A 22,973-nucleotide genomic window follows, 5' to 3' on the forward strand; every position below is an offset into this window, starting at 1 on the left:
CATTTTGTAACGAACGAGTATTAATACTGGAGGAACTACTCACTTCTTTTCGTCATTTATTAATACACCCATTCGTAGTCCTCCAAAAGATTTATCTGTTTTAAGAAAGTTATATTTTCATTTCAAATTATTTATATGCTTGTTTAAAATCGCCAATCAAAAATTAAAGTAATTTATTCGCTCTTGTAAAAAAATTAATACTTTCAACAGTAAGTATATTAAGGTAAATTTCGAACGAGCTTGGTATTCTCCTGCTAAATGTATTATTGATAAGTTAATATTAGTGAAAAGATATAGCCGAGTAGGCACTGTCAGTATTTCTTCCAAATATATGAATTCGAAGCATTAAAGAGATCAAATTATATTATGTTCGTATAAGTAATTGATATCTGTATGTATGATGTTAGTGAGTCACAAATAATCTTTAGACATATTCTTTAAAACAGCGGCTGGAATATTTATGTACATAAGTATGTGATGTATGTATGATTCATGCGGGGAAACGTTTCGAGGTTGTAAATTTGATATTATGGCGGTATTTATGTAAGAAAAGCACACGCACACTAGATACATTTATTATTATATTAGGAGTATTAACTGGATACTAAAATGTATCACCAAGAATATAAGAATTATTTCCTATAACAATATTTCTGTTTGTAAAATAAAATTATAGAATATGTCAGCAGAGTCGCACGCCGAACACGGTATTCATGATGAGGACATACACGACAGCACGTACCAGCCACCGCCAGAAAAAACTATTGAGGAAATAATGGCTGTGGATCAAGAGGATGAGAGTTTACGTCGCTACAAAGAGGCTTTGTTGGGGCCTGCCCAGGCTGAAAAAATTATTGTCGGTATGATAAAAACAGGACATGATATCAAGAATATTAACCACATATGTATATTCATAAATTAATTTATATTACAGATGCAAATGATCAACGCAAAGTGATCGTGAAGAAATTAGCTTTGGTAGTTGAGGGTCGAGATGATATGGAGCTTGATTTAACAGGTGATCTAAGTCAACTAAAGAAACAGGTAAAATTGAAATTCAGGAATTTTTTGAACACCAAGATAACATTACATAAAAAGAAATGTACAAATAATTGTAATAGCAATTTTATTATAACTACTGCACTTCAATCACATCTATTTTTTTACTTATAAATTGACAAATAATAATAAATGTGTTTTGGTTTTCTAGGTATTCGTCATTAAAGAAGGAGTTCACTATAAAGTACGCATAGACTTTATTGTGCAAAGAGAGATTGTTCATGGCCTTAAATACGTACAAAAGACTTATAGATTGGGTGTACCAGGTAAATATTAAATATATGCTTATTTTATTACTATAAATCATTTTCAAAATCATTATTATGTCATAAAAAATCGGATAATATATTTTTATAAGAATTTTACATATGTAATTTTAGTAAATGTTTACCATTACTACCATAGTTATATGCAAGTTATTTTGATTTACTTTTTTAATTTATGTTTAGTTGTGTTATATTTATTTTAAAATGTGATATACATAAAATTTAACTATATGTTATTCTTTCTAAAGTGATACACAAAATGTTGCACCGCATTTCGTTTCAAAAAACAAATTTCAGGATGACGAGCTAAAACTTTTTACTTGCTTTTTATTCTGCAAAAGGCTTTGCCTAACTAAAGAAATTCGTTAATAAAAATGTATCTGTATCTGTGCTAATAGTATGGTTGATAAAAAAAATTTCTGTTAATCTTTAATTTTTTATTTGAATTTTAATCATGTAATATATGTATATATCTAAATTGTTTTCCCGCTGCTAACTGTGGATTTGTTAATATAATTAACTAATAACTACTAACATTATTTGTGTGATTGTGTTGTGTTTCTTTGTCTTTCAAATTAATTCAAAAGTTGTTGGTAAGACAGCCAGTATTTTTAAATTTGTTTACTATTTAAAAACTATTCATAATTTCTGTTTTATATTTTAGTTGATAAAATGACTCATATGGTTGGTTCATATCCACCGAAAAAAGAAATTCAATTCTACTTAACACCATCTGAAGAAGCACCAGCAGGCCTGATGGCACGTGGTACGTATTCAGTAGCATCGTTATTCACCGACGACGATAAGCACATACACTTGAAATGGGATTGGACTTTCGAAATAAAAAAAGATTGGGAATAAAGAAGTGCCAAAATGATCGGAAGCTATGACAACTCTTATAATATAAACAGTTTTTAGCTGGAACGCTCTGCTAACTTGATGTAAAGCAATTTTTACGACATCCGTAAGAACTGAATCGTTTTGCTTCCTTTAATGTAAGAAAATACTAAAGTATTCTAAATTGTGTATTTAAGCAATGGCCAATGGTCGCCAGTTTTGATGAATGTATAGCATTTCGAAATTTTATTTCTTTACTTTAATAAACAAAGTGCGTTTTTTTTTTAGTTGTGTACACATAAGTTCATATTTTATTTAACTTTTGATACCTCATGTAATATTTCACTATAATATAAATATGTGGAAAACGTATTCCACCTTTTTCCTCAATTGTATCAAAAAACATAGTCACAAGCCGGTATTCTCTTTTGCCTTTGAATAAATTGTGTAAAATAAATAAATAGTATATTTCTCACCAGTTTGCAAATTTTTGGAACTACTTTTGGAGTATTAATTATTTGGGGTATGTTCATTGTTGAATAATATGTAGTTAAAAGTAAAGCCAACACAAAAATATATAAAAACATACTTGCATTAATATATAATAATGCAAAGGTTATCTATTAACAAAAATACCATTAACTATGGAAAAAATATCTATGAGAGTAGCACCCGGCAGAGCTCCCATGGTCAAAACAAAAGTATTAGTAATCAAAATAAAGGAAAAGAAATTATTCTAAAGGAAATATTAAAGCGATACCAAATTTATTTTATATTTGAAATATTTTATTTTTAAAGTGTAATCAACATAAGCAATTTGGAAATACAGAATAATTGTAATTGAAACAATATTGAAACTCATGTTTTTTTTTTGTTGATTTCTTACAAATGTAAGTATAAGCAGCAGGAGTTATTAAAATTAATTGACACTACTTTATATCAAGAAATATAATAGTTTTGAATTATACCAGCTGACATCCACTATAAGATGAAATTCTTATGCAGATATTCGCATATTAAACTATCTGCTCTTCTACTCATATTTTTACAATATATTGCTTTCAGCAAGCATCTTTTATGTTTCAGCTCACATAAGCCAACATTTTTAAAAAACACTGTACATGTACATATGTGTGTGTAGTCATTTCACAAATATATATTAATTTAGAAATACGCCACATAAACCTTCCAAAGTTAACGCTCCCTGAATTCATATACAGTTTTATCGGCTTAATCCAAAAATAGTGATATTTCCATAGTGAATCCAAAACTGATGTTCAATAAATTGAATACAAATCTATTTACCATACTAGTTTAAATGTTGCGCGTTGCTCTGGACAATATTCAAAGACACTGAAGTTTTTAAAACTGATATATACACAAATCAGAATGTTCCGACCAGTGAGCTCACACACTTTCATAGATAGTCACGTTAATCTACAAATCTTGTGCAATGTAAATTGAATAACTGTTGGGATGATAGAAATAACTTTACCTAATAGACTGTCTCCACCAACTTGCCCATCCAAATAACGACTTGTTATGTATAAGAGGCTTGGGAGCATATAAAGAACAAACATATTAATTGTTATGGACTTACCATATATAATGATATATGTTTCGTCAAAGTTTTGCTTCTGTTTATGGTGTGGTTCTTAATGTTACCCATGAAACAGAGATTTTCCTAGTTTGAAATATCCTCGAAAGGTTGATGGATTTTTAAGAGACTTTAAGAATAATTATTAATTTTGTTTATGTCACGTTTCGAAATTAATTCGTTAATTGAATATCATTACATATTATACAATCAGACGGGGGAATATGAAAAGTTGTTCGACTCTATCTCACTTGATAGCGTTCATTGTAGATAAAAAGTTAATTAGAACCATATCTATGTGCACGCGAAATTATAGCATATTAGCCTATAGCTAAATACTTTTGCAATGTTCATAATTATATATTTTGTCCAAACTTAAGACAAATTAATGCTGCTGATAAGGATTACTCATACGCCCCACTATACCTAAGATCTGTTGCTTCAAGCACTAACACATCGCCCATTTGACTATTTGCTCTTCTACTCATACATATTTTTACAAGATATTGCTTTCAACAACATGTTTCTGGACATCTGTTATGTTTCAGCTCCGCCACATAAACCAACATTTTGACAGAGCAACATTCAATACACATAAGTATTCAGTAGCACATATCAGCATAGATGTATGTATACATATACAAGTATATCTAACATGCGACAACAAAAAGAAAACGGTAACAGTAAGGTCAATAAGAAGTAGGCAACACGTGTATTTATGTTTACGAGTATATCTAATTTGAAAAAATATATATATAAGTACGTACATACATACATATGTACAAAGAATTGCATATGTACGAATATCTACATATATGTATACCGATATGTCGATATGCATGCCACATATTAGTCGCCAGTAGCAACGGTTTTCGGGGTGACGACTGTGGAACGCGCGCGCATGATTTCTTTGTAAATGTGTGCGTGCACACACACATGTGCATTATTACTCTGAGATTCTATAGAATTGTTGTGCTGGGTGGGAAAAGCTAAACCGGCGCGTAGTGAGTACAAAACAGTTTGGCCGGTGACGTCCTCTGGTGCAGATCAATGCTACTGGTGTTATTTGCTCGCGGTCGTTGACTGCCCGCGAAAAACCAGTCGGAAAATTTTCGGTTGAGTTGTGATAGCTAAATAAAAACGAATTGGCGGGTAGTATATTCAATGCATTTTCACGCAACGACGCAACTCTACGTGAATGTGAGCTTGTAGGTTGCTAAATCTTACGAATATTGACAGCGCGCGTGCTTATAATGCTTTTGCCATAACTTTAAATTTTATTTGGTGAATAAATATTTTAGGTGAGTCAGTTTTATATACATATATATATACATATATATTACATATATTTATGATCATTCGATCTAAAAGTGTAAAATAAATATATCTGATGTAAATGATGTGGAGGTAAATGTTATAATCGACGAAATAAATAGGATAGACGAACCTATTGTTGCGATACATGCATTTATGTATATATGAATATGTGAAAAAAAAACTAAAAAAAATCTCCGTACTCATCCAACAACGGGTCAGCGAATATAGTTCAAAAGTGTGACAAACCAATTAGAGTTTAACTTTAGTTGCGTGTTATTTGTATTCAAAAGTTTAGCTACAGCTATGGTGACGTAGGCGTTACTGCCGACACTGGCACGGATGATAACTACAACAATACTGTTGATGGCGATGTATGCGCGTACATTTGCTAATGGATTCGTTTAAATTATAACTAATCACAACACCTAATAATAACCGACTGTAAACAAACCTGCTAAATTTACGGATGTGGATAATATGCCTTAGACAAAAGTCGAAAGTTTACAGAAAACAACGTACGAAGCATAATGTTTATAACTTAACAAAATGGTTTATGTTTAATGAACGTTTAGTCGACGGACTGTTTGCTTTTTTAATAAAATTGAAATGGCAGAGCTAATTTTTCAAGATTAACAATTGCTATACTTAAGTGTTCATAAGTATTTATTCGAGGCAAGAGTACGTGTGCATGTGTTACACTCACCAAAGCAGTTTATATGCCGTGTTGTTAATGGAAGACTATTCTCAATAGATGTGCTGTATTTTTAGACTGTCGCTTATATATATCTCTTTTTTTAATCATTTATTAATGCAGCAAAATTTTGTGCTGTTTTGAGGCAATAAAATTCGTCGACATTTCTATGTTAGATACGTACACAAGTATATTTACTTGTGGGTGTTTCCACTTATGTGTGCGTGCATGATGTTTGTTATATATAATCTTAATAAAAATGTGACAATGGCACACCCAATTTTAATATCTAAAACATCATTTTCCTAGCATAGAAGTACTTATTTTTAGTGTGACGTGACGATTATGACCACAACCTTTACTGGTTTCACCTTCTTTTAATATACTCGCGCTTACGCACAGATACCTATAGTTCGAGGAAATTTTTTTGGCAGAAATAAGAAAATACCTTAACAACAATAAGTTTTCTGACTTGCTTTTAGATATAAAATCAGTTTCAAATATCATATTTCACTAAGAAATTTTGTCGACCGCTCAAAAAGATTTCCTAAATATAATAAACATACTATAGAATTTAATTCTATATATTTTATATGTTCAGTTTTTCCAACATTTCTGTTTTTACATTAACCATTTGCAATATACACGTAAATAAAAAAACATATTTTAATGACATCTGTTAACAAAAATATCGCCTGCAAACACTGCGACACTTGGATTTATTTAACCAAAATAACTTTTAGTAAACTTTGTTTTTTTACGAAACCGTTTGAAAATATTAAAAGCAAAACTCACTCAAGAAAGTAATCCTGGATGGAAGGATTTATAATACAACTTGTTCAATGTAAATACAGAGCAGTTGCAAGTGGATACAAAGCATAGTTATAAACAACACAAATTGTTTTTCTTGTAATTAATTTCGGCATTTCGACCAAGCACGCAAAATTTGCACACCCCTATAAATTTATGAATATTCGTAAAACGTTTATTGTACACTTTTATTTGTACATATACAGGTACTCGTATGTACATGGACATGTACATATATACCATATATGCATTTCATCACTTAATCTGTTTATTCTATTGCATTCGTATATTCTCGCTTGAACTTGGTGTTTTCTCTCTTAAAGTTTAAAGATCATTTCCACTCAAAACTCACTCAAACTGCTTTCACTTCCAAATCCACTTGATGCGATCTCTTCACTCAAAATGTTAATATCAGTATTCCTTATTGGTGAAAAAGACACAAAGAGAAGGAAAAACGGATGCATAGATACGTTTAAATTACGAATAATGGCTAAAATGAAAGGAATTTGAAAAAAAATATTCTAAAGTGTTCAATGCCTCTATTATGTATGAACACTAGCACCCGCTGAGCAACCGTAAACCAACACATAAATGTAACAACCCTCTACTGATTATCGACTATTGAGTCTAGTTTGCTATACGAGACAATCTTTCTACTGTACATTTAAGACAACTGCTTATCACTAGATGTATTTAATGTTTCTGTGAACTTTGGAAAATATTTGTATTAATGAATGTGAATACTATACACTCATCCATGTTATACTGTAATTTGTATGAAATGCTTGTTATTAGGAATTATACCTGTGTTTAAAAGCCTGGATTCACTTTTTTGATTTTGGATCTGGATAGTTATAAAAATAAAAAAAATTTATTTGCAAATAAGTGCTCAAATACTTTTTCACTTTTATATTTATGTAAAAACTAATATTTATTCAATATTAATCGATATTGTCATACCCTGCGTATACGCAATCAATCACAGCACAAAGTACTTTCGATTTGGTTGAGTACATGAGAATAACAGTGCCTACCATTATGAAATAGTACAAATTTTTGTTGAATTTTATTAATTGAAGAAGAATCTTTAACAACGTAATGTGGTTAAAAAAAAATAAATAAATGTGACAATCAATTGTTAAAATCTCAACTTTAAACATAAATTTTTTGTATATAAATAGTAGAAATTGACAAAATCTATTTCCTTATAATATCTATTTCCTTATTTTTAACACCCTATACATGTACTTTATATTGTGTTACATGTGCAAACGTTTTTCAATATTATTCATAAGCATTTAAATATGTCGAAATGTCAAGCTTCTGTGTTAAGGTTAATATGCAAACCAGATTAGAATCAATTACAAAAGTTAAGCTTTTGATGGCATCCTAAACTCAATAATGCAAAGTATATACATACATAAGTACACATATTATATGTACATACAGATGCGTATAACCTAAAGATGTTTAAGTTCTCTATGAAACATTTCTTTAAAACTCTATAAGAACTATTTTATTGTACTATTTTTAGATTGGAAATTTAACATATTTATAAAAAATAGTTTACAAATTACGACGCCGTCAATGAGTTTCAATACGTCACACAATGGCTACAGTCGCAGCGGATACTCTTAAAAATGAAAACGGCATCAAAGTCGGTGCTAAATGTGTCAATATTTCCAACACACCGTCTCTGTCATCGTCACGTGCTCCAAACAAAGCCCGACTAATGCCAGATAGTGAAGATGGTACTACGGGTGAGTAAAAACTATATTGGTCCATCAATTGTCAGCGGAGGTCAAAACTTAAACCATGTACATATTTTCTAAACATATTTAGCTGTATAACACAAGTATTGTAGGTCGTTTTTCATACATATTAATTTGTCAATCGCATTAGTCACTAGTATAGTTATTTAAAATTAAAAAGGAATAATTTTATTTATTTTATTATATCAAGCTTGAAGAAGCTTGTGAAAGAAGTCTAGTTGAAATAACTAAATTTTTATTAGTTTTTGTAGATATGTATGTACGAAGGGGTTTGCAAACAACAAAATCCGAACGAAACTGTTGTACTCAATACCACTTGTTGCCACGGTAGAAAAATATATAACATTACATGGACATATAAACATATGAACATACATATGTATGATACTAGCTGTGTTAATTAATTTTTCTATGTGCGAATAATTTCAATGAAAATACATACAATTTTATGTTCTGAAATATACATATATGTATGAATATGTGTGTACTGTATATAAGTAAATGTACATTCTTCCAACACTCTTCATCAATCTTAACAGCTTCTAACACATCCAACACATTCGCCCATATCCACTATAAATATAGACATAAATTAGTTTGAGTCATCATTCGGTATATTTTATTCCAATACTCATATTTTTGTCCAGATTATCATGTCCCGTAAAACTTCATCTAGAGTAAAAAGGAATTAGATTATCTCTGTAACCGAGTTGGAGTCCCATTAATTCTATCTACAGCAAGCTAATGTAAATCAAATCTAATAGAAGGCAACACTATATGAATGAATGTGTTATGGGTGTGAATGTTTATTAAACATTTTATATATTAAATTAATTACAAGCTAAAAGTTATTTAACTAGAAGATCGTTTTAAATTGAAAATTAAAAAAGTACATCAACCCTCACCAACTTACCCACTTACGAACATTTTCCACTTCCCCTAAGCACTTACAAACATAATTCAATTAACTTTTTAATTTGGGCTTTGGAGCTCTTATCCATTAACAGCACTGGTTGTGACTAACAAAAGCCAATTTAAGTCTTGCGATTGACAAGGCAGCTATAATTAAGAAAATATGAAATGTATACAAGGAAAAGGATAAAGTTTTATTACGTTTTGTGGTATCTTTCTACCTTAGGCTAGGATAAAGTAATATTTTGCTTATATGATGTAGACGAGAAAATAAAGTTTTGTCTTTGCCAACTTTTACATCTGCTCGAAAATTCGATATAACTATGAGTATACAACCTGGCAATAATAATTCAATTATTGATTTCGAAGTATGTAGTGATTACTTATTTTTTATTGGATGGATTATTAATCCCCAACCCCTAACCTTTACTAACAAGGGAAAGGCAACGTAATTACATACAATATGCCGTTGAGCTCATCACGTCACCTTTCATCCAATATAAATTGAATACACCGCATGCGAGAAAATTGTTGTCACTTTACGTCGTCATTCACTTTAATATTGTTCTTTCTTCATTTACCTTCACCGTACATTGTGATTGAATTTCAAATTTACTATGATATATTATATGTATAGATATCCTTATGTATTTGTGCGTGGGTAGGGTGAGCTGTATTCGGTAGGAATTGTTTAAAATTAAATGCGTGTGGGTAGTATTAGCAATCGTAAGACTTTGTTCATAATTTTAATATTCTTTTTTTATTCTTCAAAATCTCCGACGCCCGCCTTGAAGTAATCCCCCTTTGCCCCGGATACATCAATGCAGTACGCGACGGTTCATAACCGTGGTGTAAAAACCAAGAGCTGTCGGCCCATAACTCTGGCTTCTTTTTACGAATAGCTTCATGCGAACGACTCATAACACTCAACTAGCATTCCTTGTTGACAATTTGTCCGATTGGTTGGAATTCAGAGTGCATAACACGTCGATAAGAAGAAAACTGTCAACATAACCTTGATGCCCTGCTTTGACGTGTTTTTTCGGCTTTGCTCACCATTGCCACGATATTCGGTCGATTAATCCTCTGTTTTCGGATCGTAAGCATAGATCCAAGATTCATTGCCAGTAAGTGACATCCTGGTATTCGGAAAACACACAGACGTTAACGCGACGGTGTTTTTCGGTAAAATTGAGTGATTTTTGGAACTAATTGGTACCTTTCAAAATGGTTTTCACTTATGCTTCCGATATTCGAACGATGCCAATGAGATCTCTGACCACTAATCGTCGATTCCCAAGCACAAATTCCTTTATTTTATTGACGTGGGTTTCAATATCAAATTGTTCCGCACAGACTGGTGTCACAATGCCAAATGTGGTCTGTGGTTTCTGCCGTTATTTTAACAATTTCGCTTTGAAATAAAATTTAGTCAGTGCTCTTCGCTTGATTTGGTTTTTGCTCTTACTCTTTATATATTATATTATCTGAGTACAATTCAAACCACGGTTGCGTATACGCAATAACGAATTTCTATTTTAATGGCCGAACTCACATAAATGGAATAAATCATCATGTTTTACCTGTTATGTTAATTTAAATTGTATGATGCGTAGTATATATATTTCATTGATAATTGTTTTGCATTTTTCTATTGATGTTAGGCTTTGGAATGTCTCGCAGACAAACAACTTGCATACTTCTCACACTTTACGAGCTTCTTAAGCATTGGGAATACAATCGATTGTTGTAACACGCGGAGGCGGTCAAAAATATTAATCAATACTGATATATTTTTTTCATTTAAAGATGCATGTTGTAGACACAGGCTCTGCATATCCTACACGTTTTTTGTGTAAAAACTATACCAAAAAGATTAATATACGTATGCGTATAAGTATATGTATAGTAGTAAACAAAACAAAAAGCGTCAGAAAAAGGAAAAATTATGTAAAATCGCTTTTGGCAAACTTGCCGGTTATCCCAAATATTCAATGTAACACAAATATTATTATGCACCTACATAATATTACAAGTAATACTTTGAAAATAATTATTTTAAATATATTTGCTAACATAAGCTCAAATAATCAATATACATATGTATGATAAATAAATAAATTTAATATACGTACATATTTTTTCCAAATAACTTACATCCTTTACAACGTTAAGAAATGTTTAAATCTTAAAACCTTTTTCATATTCCAAAACATATATTTATGTTGATATGAGATGATAATAAGTAAAAACAAGTAAGAAAGGGCTAAGTAAGATAAAGTTATTATTATCAAACAAAAAGTTGGATATTATTATCAAAACCTAATTGTTTATGGACAAAATGTTCGAATTTAAAAGTTTTGGACTCGGAAAGCCTCGTACACCCCAACCAGAAACGGAAGTTTTCGACACAGATGCGGCCATATGCAATGCCCGGAAACGGGAACAGGACCTCGACCGGAAATGGACCAACGGAACTTTACTTCCGGTCCGAACTTCTAACCGGAAGTGACAAGCCGGAAACGGAAGTTGTCGGCCGGAAGAGTGGTTGCCGAGCCGGAAGTTAAATAGCGGTAACATATTTCCGGTTCAAATGTTGAACCGGAAGTTGCAAACCTGAAACAAAAATTTTTAAATTTTTGGAAGTAGGGTGACGGTAATATACTTCCGATTCAATGTTCGACTTCGTGTCCGATTCGACAATGCATTAAAATCTTATGTAATGAAATCTCTTTTTTTTAAGTGAACAATACTTACAACTTATGTGACAACAGCAACGTTTCTAGCATATAAAACAATAATGCAAAATTGTTTTTAGTTAAACTATCCAATAACACATTTTCCGTCTTATTGTATTAGCCGAAAATATTCATTTGGACGATTTGTATACACGATATCGTCAACGACTGCGCAAGTCTCTCTTTACATCGGGTCTACTGATATCGTTGGTCGCATGTATAGTCTCAATAATTGTTGGTTTTATATATGAGCAAGTAAGTATCCTTCATACAAATTAAAATGTTCCCCATAAAAGTATAAAATATAAAGGGGAATGAAACCAAATACGTTATACCGATTTATCGTTGATTTTCCAGAGCTTAACACAAACGTGTTTACTTTCTCTGGCGGCCACAACATCCGCGGGTATATTGACAGCTCTTCAATTTCCAGCGGTGCTTAGCTCACCGGCGGCGGCATTGGCTTTTGCTATTGTAACGACATTCTCGCTAGGGACAATAGCAGCTATTACGGGAGAAAAATTGGCGCCAATACCATTATTCGCCGTTTTTCTAGTAAGTGTTAAAAGTCAGACAGATAATTAACCATATACAGTTTTTAAAGATCAGTTATTTCTTTGAAATAATAAATTGGTATATTGTACATACTTATTTATAATAATTTAAATTTAAATAGGACTTCAAATTTATTGAATTGTTTCGAATAAATGAACGTCCTCATATGGTTGTATATGATTTATATTTTGTTATTTATTTACTTAAATATACAGGGTATACATACAATGCTACCAATCTCCTGGCCAGTTTCAATGGTGTTGGCGCTTTTCATGTCGGCAATCCATGTCATATATCGCATTGTGACCAGCAAGGATTATGCCTGCAGCTTGCCCTTCGTAAGTAATACCATTTTCCCTAATTTTTAAAGCGATTTTAGCTAATTTCTTTTAGTAAAAAATGAAGTTTCTTCAAAACGAGTTGCAAAAGTTATTATTTTTTCATTAGATAGTTCATTTATAAACATGTAATCAAACCTACTATGGATGACATTTGTAGTTAACAACTATAATATAATAATTTTCATCTCAGTTATTTGGTGAAGTTATCATATTAGCTTCGGCATCCATTTCCGGCCTCTATTATCGCATAATGTCAGATGCGGCACACAATCGAACTGTGGATGGCACACGCACGGGTATAGAACAACGCGTGAAGTTGGAGTGCGAACGAGAGCAACAAGAGCAACTATTGCTTAGCGTCATACCCGCCTACATAGCGGCCGAAGTAAGTGTAGAAAAATACAGACGTTATCTCATGTGCATAAACTATGCAATACTTACAATTTGACATACTGTGTATATGCATATGTATTGTATATAAATTTAGTATTTATTCTAACATAAAACTAAGAAATTGATTTTTTGAAAGCAATGAAAATTTCAATATTTTGCAATATGGTAACTAAACTGCTTAAATACTTCATTGAAAAAGTTTTATCTCAAATATCGCATCAACAGGTGAAGCGTAGTATCATGCTGAAAATGGCGGATGCTTGTCAACGCGCGGGAGGGCAGTCAACCACATCTGCTACTCGTTTTCATGAATTGCACGTGCAGCGTCACAACAATGTCTCAATTTTGTATGCAGATATTGTAAACTTCACTCCATTGTCAGAGCAACTTTCTGCCAGTGATTTAGTGAAAACACTGAATGACCTTTTTGGTCGCTTCGACCAAATTGCAGGGGTTAGTAAAAACATTACTCACATATACATATACATATTGTTCTGACTTAATATATAATATATTTACGCATAAAATTTGGTACACAAATAATTTTATCTTACATTATACATATCAACTTATCTTAATTAACCAATTAATATTATGAGGTAAAAATTTTAAGGTTAACAAAGCATGGAATGTTAAATATATGCATTTGATGAATAATTTAAAGAGTAATTAAAAAAAACCATTTCAACCTTTTATTTTAAATAACTGTATTTTGCTAATTTTGATTCGCTAAATTTATTGAGACTTATAAACATACACAATTAAGTTTCCACCGCTATCTTGCTCATTCGTAGGAGAACCAGTGTTTGCGTATTAAAATTCTCGGCGACTGCTACTACTGTGTATCTGGACTGCCCATTTCAAGGCCACAACACGCTGCCAATTGTGTAAACATGGGTTTACAAATGATCGATGCTATACGGTGAGTGTGTGGTGCCATGAGTGCACCGAGAGAAATAACAATATTAACAGCCCTTATGTTTTATAATTTTGAATGTCAACGTAAATGCTATTACTTTTCAAAAGTAATTTTACTGAACGATATTTAAACAGAGGAAAGTTAATTTGACAGCAAAACTGTTACTCAACAGAACAGCAACCATTTTGTGCAACAACTTGAAATCCGATTGTATACAGTTTTTTTTCGAAAGGTTTAACAATAGACCCAATTATAGAAGTATTCAGTCGAGATATAACAAAATCGCTAGCACATTTACCACACGTACTATATAGTTGTGAAGCAATGGCTAAGATGGAAGATGTATGCTATCTGTTAAAATACTCGCACATATTAATCCTTACTTTCACGTTAAAATATCTTATTTTTAACAAGTTTACTCAGCACACTTGTACTTTAATCCTGCTTCTCATTTAGCTATGGGCATGTGTACATACTTATCGGATGTTATACTGTTTACAAAGGCGTTTGCTGTTTGGTTAGCGTATTCACTTGCGTACATAGGCTTATCAAATGTATGCGTATATGTGAACATGGATATGTATACATCCCTTTTATGTACGTCACCTTCACGTATTTGTGGTATTCATTTCTCGAAAGCGTTACTCCTGAATTCAAAGATTTATTTAATAAAAAAGAACAAACCTAAATTGTGGTCAAAAGTTCTCTTTTCCTATGTTAACAACAGATTTTTAAAAACAATTTTAACAGTTTTGCTAACTTAGGAGTTCTCAGTTCTAGTGTCATTCAAGTGGGTTCTGAAAAAAACATATCGCTAATTTGCTGCAAGGCCGGCATAAATCAAAAAACGTGATTTTTGAGTTAATGCTGCAGAATTGTTCGTTATATCATACTTCATGTTGAGTTAAAAATTCATATGAATACCTCTTATATGCTCCGCTTGAGAAGAGGTGTAAGGTTGGAGTCACCGTGTAAGATTGTAGTCAGTTGAAAACTTTAAACGAGTTTTCTGGAAAATCGATTTTTTTGACTTATGCCGGTCTTACAGCAAATAAGCGATATGTACATATAAACCGTAATTGTTTCATATTGTAGAGAAACAACTATGAAACGATTTTCGAACTTCACTTTTCTTTGACTACGTTTTGAGCAGTATTGTTTACAGTTTGGAGTTAGGAAAGCCTTTAATTATTTATATTATCAATTACTATCATCAGACATGTACGTGAAGCAACCGGAATTAATGTTGACATGCGTATAGGCATTCATACTGGCAATGTGCTTTGTGGTGTCCTTGGTCTACGCAAGTGGCAATTTGATGTTTGGAGTGATGATGTCACACTGGCAAACCATATGGAAAGTGGCGGAGTAGCGGGGTATGTATATTGATATATATGTATACGTGCATATGTATATCAAAAGACATAAATCAAATTAAATTAATATAACGATCAACCCTGCGTATGAGCAACCCATAGTGACCTTTTTTTCGTTACATTCTTCTTTGCAGGCGAGTTCATATCACCAAACAAACTCTTCAATTCCTCGGTGACAAATTCGAAGTTGAAGAGGGAAATGGTGCCAGTCGGGATAGTTATTTGGCAGATCACAAAATCGAAACATACCTCATTGTGCCCCCAAAGGTATGGAACATATCACATTTGTGCTTGCCACTGAATTATGTTCATAAAACTAGTTATTTCCACTTTATACGTTTCCCATATATGACTTATTCGAATTTTTCATAACTTTAACGTTAAACTCTATTATGAATAAATATAATATATATAAATATTTGTTATTAATGAACTTGTAAATATTATTTTTATTACAGAAAATTATTTATCCCCATAGTGTACCACAAGTGATCGAAATCACTTCCTCAGAGACTCAGGCCACTGAATGTGATGTTACGGAACGTCTTTTACAGAACCCTTCTTCCACTAGTATCTCAAATGTCAACATAGCATTGTCTTGTGAGCAAAAAACTCCTAACCAAGAAGATACGATTTCTACAGGAGGCATTAGCGGCATTGGCGGAATTTTTCCAATAGAGCGGGGAAAACTGTCTCCTTCGTCTACAAACAGCCAAGATCCAATTATGACCAAATCGATGTCTATCAAAGAACTATCAGAGGAAGATGAAGAGGATGCAATGATACAATCATCTAACCCGGAAGAAGAGAATAAATTTAGACCTACAAATATGAAAGCATTAAACGAATGTCAAACTGTAGGATCTAAGTCATCTTTGTCATTGCTAAACGAAAATGTAATTAGTGCGAGTACAAACAATAGTAACAAATTGGAAGCTGGCGGTAATATATCTGTCAACACAAATTGCATCGCTTTAACAAACTTAACTGCACCTTCATCAACAACAACTAACAGCTTACTGGTTACTGATGGACCAGAAAAGATTCGACGAAAACTTTCTGTACAAGGTACGGACTAACAAAAAACTTAAGAACCAAATATTGTTTATTACAAATATTGAAAATTACCCAAGCACTTTTTGAAATATTTTGAATAATTCGTCAAGAGCCGATATTTATTGTATTTTTTTGCAGGTCTTATCTCTTTTGCGGACAGAAGGCGCTCCTCCGGCGCTTTTATAGATGGTCGGAAAATGTCTATACACAGCGGTGAAAGTTTTCGGAGTCACAGCGGTAAGCTTTGAAAAAATGTCCAGTAATGAAATACATGTGTATAAAATAAAATTTAGTATTTAGACCCCTTAGTAAACGTTCTCTTAAAATTTAAAAATAAAGTCCAACTACCAATTAAGTAAATTTTTGTTATACGAATACGTTTTTGTTTGGTAGGTTCAAACGCGATTTTGAAACGAAGTGTAAAATATTGTGAAACCTCTTAATTTCTTTTATGAATGAATGTGTTTAATTGCACAAAATTTTTAAATAATATTTACTAATTTTACTTATTACATACATTACATGACAAATTTTCTTAATTTCAGGTCATGTTAATCGTAATCGCCCATCGTCCAAAATGACTAAATATGTGGAATGTTGGGGTGCAGATAAACCGTTTGCCAACATTGCGGAATCGAAACTGGTTAAAAACATAGGACTTGCGGTAAGTGTAATTGCCGTGATTTAAGGGGCGCTTTTGAAGGTTTTTATTTACAGAGCATTGCTATGATTGAATCCAATCTGCTGCCACCGGAACGGAAATGCTTCAATTTTAATTTGTTCGGACCCCCTACGGAATTAAAGCCGTTCACATTATGGTATCGCAACTCTCCGCGTGAAGCAATGTATCGTGCGCAACCAGATACACATTTTCGTTTCGATTTAATTTGCGCATTTATTCTTTACCTCTCGATTGCATTAATTCAACTAATTGTGTTTGAGAAGTTAGTGTTATTGCATATTTAATGAAAAATTAAAAATATACATGCATGTACTTTATTTTTTAGAAATATTGCTTTGATTGGCTCTCTGACTGCTAGTTTTATATCACTCGCTCTTTTCCTGTACCTAAGCAATATCCAAGTTCCCGAAATTAATGCATCAGCAACAGATCGCAATGGACCAGGTCAAGTGGTGGCAAGTAGCCGATATATTCGTCTTTCTATTTTCATTATAGTAAATATATTAATATCAGCGACTGCAGTGTTCAATGTGGTAAGTAAAGCCCATTTAAATTAAGCATATAATATTTACTTACACATAAATGTTTTAATGACCAGAAAATCACAATAATAACTTTAAATTTTAATTGGTAGATAAACTTTGTAAATAACGAGAATCTTGAGTCGATAAATGTTGAAAGTAATGTTAACACCTCATCCATGTTGACACCCAATGATACATCTGTGTCAGGTGTTATGTATACTAATCTACAAGAGAATGCGTATAATTTAAATCAAATAGAAAATGCACCAATTTATTTGTTCTGCTCCGCTATCAGCCTAGCGGCGATATCTGCTTTTTTGCGTTCCGGCTTTATTCTTAAACTAATTACCATGGTTGCGGCACTCATCTGTCAGATAGTCATGCTGAGCTTTAGTGACCTCTATGCAATATATAATCGCCATCAACTGAACGCGTAAGTTGACAGACTTTTGTGTGAATATTTAAAACTTCCATAATAAATTAAGCAATTATGTATATGTGTGTTATGTGTATTTGCTTTAGTTTACCCATAGACCTGAAGGGGTTCCTTTTATTGTTATTGGTGATTGCGGTGCTGCATACTCTCGATCGACAAGGTGAATATGTGGCTCGCACAGATTTTCTGTGGAAAGCAAAATTAAAAGTGGAGCAAGAAGAAGTGGAAACAATGCGGGGAATCAATAAAGTAAGTGTGCTACCTCTATAGGTTAAACAAAATGAGATCTATTATCGAATGCGTTTCAGATTCTTTTAGAAAATATTTTACCCGCTCACGTAGCCACACACTTCCTTCATCAGGAGCGGTCCACTGAATTATATCACGAGAGCTATTCTTGTGTAGCTGTGATGTTTGCTTCAATACCAAATTATAAAGAATTTTATGACGAAACTGATGTTAATAAGCAAGGCCTTGAATGTTTACGTCTACTAAATGAAATTATATGTGACTTTGATAAGGTACATGTTGAAGAGATTTTTTATAAACATACATATATTCAAAATAGTAAGGATAAGTTGACTTTGGGAAGAGACACAACTTTACTCCTCTATTGTTTTCAGTTGCTTTTGAAACCAAAATTTAGTGGAATCGAAAAAATCAAGACTATTGCAAGCACATACATGTGTGCATCTGGACTACGACCAGGAAAGGAAGATGGAGCTATGGTAAGAAACAAGCGGTTCTGAAATAATTAAATTTACACTTTAAGTTATGTCGCGATACATAAACGGATTACATGTTCAGATTTATCAACCATTATATTTATGTTCTTCCTATATCTTTTATGCAGCGGAAACGGAATTTAGCCGTAAGTTTCTTGCCGCAAATTCTTATTGTATAAATAATGTTCTATAATTGTAGATAACTTTTAGTAGCACAATAAACAATTTACATAATTAAAAAAATCGATAGCTTGTTAGTCCAAAGAGCATTTTACAAAAAAAATTAATTACAATACAATTTTAGATTTACAATTTCCAAAATTTGGAAAAACAATTGATTTTTATTGTGAGTATTGTTAATGTAGAAAACAGTTATTTTTTATCCATTTCAGAGTTGAACTATTATATTATTGCTATCTGTCATATTGTTATTATGTTGTACGTTATATAAGTTTTTCTGTTGTTTTGTTAATGCAGTGCTATATTTGTATGGATATTTATTTATTTTTATTTGCCAGGATGAGAAGCACACTGAAGAGCACAATGTCACCATTCTTGTGGAATTTGCCATCGCTTTAATGTCAATATTGGATTCAATTAACCGTGAATCATTTCAAAGATTCCGACTACGCATAGGTCTGAACCATGGACCGGTGATTGCGGGTGTTATCGGCGCGCAAAAGCCCCAATATGACATCTGGAGCAATACTGTGAATGTGGCCTCCCGTATGGATTCTTGTGGCGTAATGGGAAGACTTCAGGTAATATATGGTATATTTTATTATATAAATAAAAGGCAATCACGAAACTAATAACTTCTACTCAACTTCGGCATATAGAATGAATAGAAATTTCAACGCATTTACCTAATATTATACTCTAGTTTTATTTACTTTTTCTTTATTCATTTGTTTGATTTTATTGAACAGACGACAGAAAATACAGCAAAAGTTCTTATGGCTGCTGGTTATGAATGCGAATGCCGGGGTCTCACTTATGTTAAAGGAAAAGGCAATCTAGTCACTTATTTTGTTAAGACACAATTCGATGGAAAATTGTAAAAAGTATAAATAAAACGAAAACAGAGGAGAAGAAACAAACCAAAAAAACAAGCAGCGAACCCGTTAAAAATGCATGGAGCATTCTATAAAAAAGTGAAAATACTAATTACTAAAAAAAAACTTAAAGGATTTACAATAAAGTTAACTAGGTCAAAAATGTATAGATATTTATGCTAACAGAAATAAGAACAGTAAAAATAGATTGTTATACTCGTATTTATGAAATACTCTAATTTTTCATACACACCCAATATGTTTAGGATAAGGTATTAAACAAAATAGAAAAGAGAACTCTCTTGCATCTAACTATAATGTCCAAATCTTTTGAAATGTAAATAAACCCTTGTGTGAGAGACAATATTCCTTTTGGTTTACATTCTCACCTTATTTGTAGAAAGTAATCAGAAATCTACGCGTCCGAAAAATGTAAAAATATAATTGTGTGGCAGAAAATGTATCGCCTATAACGGTAAAGTCACTCATATTTCAAATATTTTTTGAAGAGCTGAAAAACAATAAAAATTTTTCCACTTTACGCAATTCGATTTTTATTAAAAATATGTATTTATAAAAGTAGAAAATACCAACATGAACATTTTCGTCATTTGACATTATAGTTGATATTCAAGAGAGAGGTAAATAATAGTATTTTGTTTAAAACTATATATTTAATTAGTTACAAAGTTAATTGTGGAAAAATAATAAATATTACAAATTATTTGCCCCTACGTTATCTAAACATCACCATAAGTCTGAGGTTTAAAAATATATTATATTCTTATATTCCACTGGAAAGTAAAATAAAAATCATTAATTTTAATTAAATATATGGAATGTGAAAATATTGCGTTTTATTTCATTGTACAATAATAGTTTAAAAGCTTAAAAGAAAAACCATCAAAACTTTGTTTTTATTTGTATTTACTACAGTCTTCCTCTTTATTTTTATTTTTAGTAAAATAATAATAGACAATTATTTAATGTCTATTGTCGGTTATAGAAAATGTGTGTGCATTACAAACGGCGTACTGCACATGAAATAAAGTAAGGAATAATACTTAAAATATTATATATATACACGATGAACTATCTTCTTAAACGTAAAATATCACGACCGAGTAAGAGTTGAATTAAGGGTAAATAGAGAATCAGAACAATTTTCTCCTTTCCAATAAATTTTTAACTACATTTATTAAAAATGCGGCAAACATACTTTTCCTGCAAACAACTCCGATACCACTGTTATCCATAGAGCTAATACAAACAAAATATATGAAATTCCAATTTTGTATGTATTAGGAAGTTGGTAAGCTTGACCACCGATCTCTTCCACATGGAAACCTAATGGAAGAACTACCGCAGCTAAGCAAAATAAAACCATAGCAGTAAAACCGACCCAACGAGCATATGGTATAACATTCCTATCCCAACTACTGGACGCCAAAAGTATTACAGTAGTGGTAATGCAAATACAACCTATGAATATGCAGACTAGAGCCACCAACCACTCTGGCTGTAGTTCAGGTGTATAACATACTTGTGATCGGTTATATAGCGTCATACAAGTCCACATTAATCCTAGACGTATATCACCTAAAGTGCAAGTGTCATATAAAATTTTCTCATTTTTTATTTCACATCCATCTACCTGCTTCTTCGGTTACAATCCAGTCAGGCATTGCCAAACTGACTATTGCAAAAACGTCGGCGGCTAGAAACAAGGTAGCACTAATCATTGTTAATTTATCCATTTTTGTATTTAATTTTGTTTATAATCCACAAAAAGTTGTCAAAATAAACTAGTCTCAGCAGAGACGAATATGTACATATATTAATTTTCAACCTGTCCCAGCTGTTTATTAGTGCTGCCACATTGTGATAAAAAAGGTAAGTTAAGAAAAGTGCTCTTTTAAAGATATCCGGTAGGTGTCACAAAATAGTTCCACATAATGTAAAATCAAGAATCTTAATGCAGAAAATGTTAATGAATAGAGATATCGCAAATATTAGCTGTTAAAAAATGTAAATTAGTAAAAACGAGAATCGATTTAAAATTATAAAAAATTACTACTTCGGAAATAAAATTACACTAGAAATAAAAGTAATTAAGAGAATTTTTTATAATGAGGGATTGATGAAAATTAAATCAAAATAAATTTAATTAAAAAGGAGTAAAGATATATTTGTGATAGGATTTGAACTTAGGCAAAATATTTATTGCTAAGTTTCACTAAGGAACTATATAGTAAGCAGCTTCACAAATAACATTTAAACACAAAATACTTAAACAGCTATTGTTGTTGTAGTAACGTTCAAAGCCAATGATGACTCCGCTCCAAATTTCATTTTACGATTGTCCAAAAAAAATTTACATTTTTTTTCTGGCATTACTTCCCAATTTGCCTTTTGAACGCGAGGTGAATGTTGTTGTAGCGGCAGAATATAGATAGAAAATTAGTTTTGTTAGTTAACTGTTTCAACGAAGCTATGTGTAAGGTTATTTAAACCCGACTGTAGACTCAAAACTGTCTGCGGCTTTATAAGTTGCGGTTATAAAGATTTTTGTTCATTTTCCAATTACGACTTGTCGAAAGAAATCTTAAAACATTCTTATATGCAGTAAAAGCGGTTTTCTTTAGCACCTCCAAATATCGCGACCGCAAATAACAAAATGTGTACCTGTTAAATTTTATGTAGCAAACTATAAAAGACAAACATTTTTTTAGAATAATGCTAAATTTTCAAATAGCAATAATTTATAGTTCTAATTATTTTAGCCACCTTTTGACGATCAATATTTCAAGGATATATTTGTTTATTTTTCCTTTCTGAAATTATTACCCGAATTATTATTAACCACACACGATCTTATATGTAAATTGCAAAATATTAATTAACCTAAGTTA

General features: G+C 31.8%; 3 protein-coding genes across 5 annotated transcripts; 2 read left to right on the forward strand and 1 right to left on the reverse strand.

Moving 5' to 3' along the window:
* Window positions 1-12: 12 nt before the first annotated feature.
* On the forward strand, window positions 13-3,019 carry LOC105227409 (rho GDP-dissociation inhibitor 1). Of its 2 annotated transcripts, none has more exons than XM_011206736.4 (5): window positions 13-209; window positions 677-860; window positions 935-1,044; window positions 1,211-1,325; window positions 1,990-3,019. In XM_011206736.4, exons 2-5 carry the CDS (start codon window positions 680-682, stop codon window positions 2,184-2,186), a joined length of 603 nt encoding a protein of 200 aa, XP_011205038.1. In that variant the 5' UTR covers window positions 13-209; window positions 677-679; the 3' UTR covers window positions 2,187-3,019. The 2 variants fall into 2 exon arrangements, with proteins under 2 accessions (XP_011205038.1, XP_011205039.1); XM_011206737.3 differs by having other exon boundaries at window positions 22-223.
* A 1,744-nt stretch (window positions 3,020-4,763) lies between these two features.
* LOC105227411 (adenylate cyclase type 2) lies at window positions 4,764-20,909 on the forward strand. 2 transcript variants are annotated; one of them, XM_011206738.4, is made up of 22 exons: window positions 4,764-5,060; window positions 8,112-8,337; window positions 12,121-12,254; window positions 12,357-12,554; window positions 12,770-12,892; window positions 13,086-13,280; window positions 13,514-13,741; window positions 14,083-14,210; window positions 15,425-15,583; window positions 15,718-15,850; window positions 16,042-16,651; window positions 16,778-16,876; window positions 17,185-17,303; window positions 17,357-17,583; window positions 17,647-17,854; window positions 17,956-18,278; window positions 18,368-18,530; window positions 18,590-18,802; window positions 18,905-19,009; window positions 19,135-19,152; window positions 19,525-19,767; window positions 19,936-20,909. In XM_011206738.4, the coding sequence occupies exons 2-22, from the start codon at window positions 8,187-8,189 to the stop codon at window positions 20,065-20,067; spliced, it is 3,909 nt and encodes a 1,302-aa protein (XP_011205040.1). In that variant the 5' UTR covers window positions 4,764-5,060; window positions 8,112-8,186; the 3' UTR covers window positions 20,068-20,909. The 2 variants fall into 2 exon arrangements, with proteins under 2 accessions (XP_011205040.1, XP_011205042.1); XM_011206740.4 differs by lacking the exon at window positions 19,135-19,152.
* Window positions 20,905-22,102, reverse strand: LOC105227412 (uncharacterized protein C16orf52 homolog A). The gene is made up of 2 exons (XM_011206741.4): window positions 21,716-22,102; window positions 20,905-21,660 (listed from the first exon to the last, which is right to left on the reverse strand). The coding sequence occupies exons 1-2, from the start codon at window positions 21,816-21,818 to the stop codon at window positions 21,260-21,262; spliced, it is 504 nt and encodes a 167-aa protein (XP_011205043.2). The 5' UTR covers window positions 21,819-22,102; the 3' UTR covers window positions 20,905-21,259.
* Window positions 22,103-22,973: the final 871 nt, after the last annotated feature.

Source organism: Bactrocera dorsalis, chromosome 5, assembly GCF_023373825.1.
Source record: "Bactrocera dorsalis isolate Fly_Bdor chromosome 5, ASM2337382v1, whole genome shotgun sequence".
Classification (NCBI taxonomy): domain Eukaryota; kingdom Metazoa; phylum Arthropoda; class Insecta; order Diptera; family Tephritidae; genus Bactrocera; species Bactrocera dorsalis.

What these genes read in the sequence shown, in the direction of transcription:
- LOC105227409 (XM_011206736.4), top strand. Translation starts at nt 680, where the DNA reads ATGTCAGCAGAGTCGCACGCCGAACACGGTATTCATGATGAGGACATA. An exon ending in GGCTGAAAAAATTATTGTCG is followed by an intron (nt 861 to 934) that starts GTATGATAAAAA and finishes TTTATATTACAG; the next exon opens with ATGCAAATGATCAACGCAAA. An exon ending in TTATAGATTGGGTGTACCAG is followed by an intron (nt 1,326 to 1,989) that starts GTAAATATTAAA and finishes TTTATATTTTAG; the next exon opens with TTGATAAAATGACTCATATG.
- LOC105227411 (XM_011206738.4), top strand. Translation starts at nt 8,187, where the DNA reads ATGGCTACAGTCGCAGCGGATACTCTTAAAAATGAAAACGGCATCAAA. An exon ending in GAAAGTGGCGGAGTAGCGGG is followed by an intron (nt 15,584 to 15,717) that starts GTATGTATATTG and finishes TCTTCTTTGCAG; the next exon opens with GCGAGTTCATATCACCAAAC. An exon ending in CAACTAATTGTGTTTGAGAA is followed by an intron (nt 17,584 to 17,646) that starts GTTAGTGTTATT and finishes TTTATTTTTTAG; the next exon opens with AAATATTGCTTTGATTGGCT.
- LOC105227412 (XM_011206741.4), bottom strand. Translation starts at nt 21,818, where the DNA reads ATGGATAAATTAACAATGATTAGTGCTACCTTGTTTCTAGCCGCCGAC. An exon ending in GATTGTAACCGAAGAAGCAG is followed by an intron (nt 21,661 to 21,715) that starts GTAGATGGATGT and finishes CTTGCACTTTAG; the next exon opens with GTGATATACGTCTAGGATTA.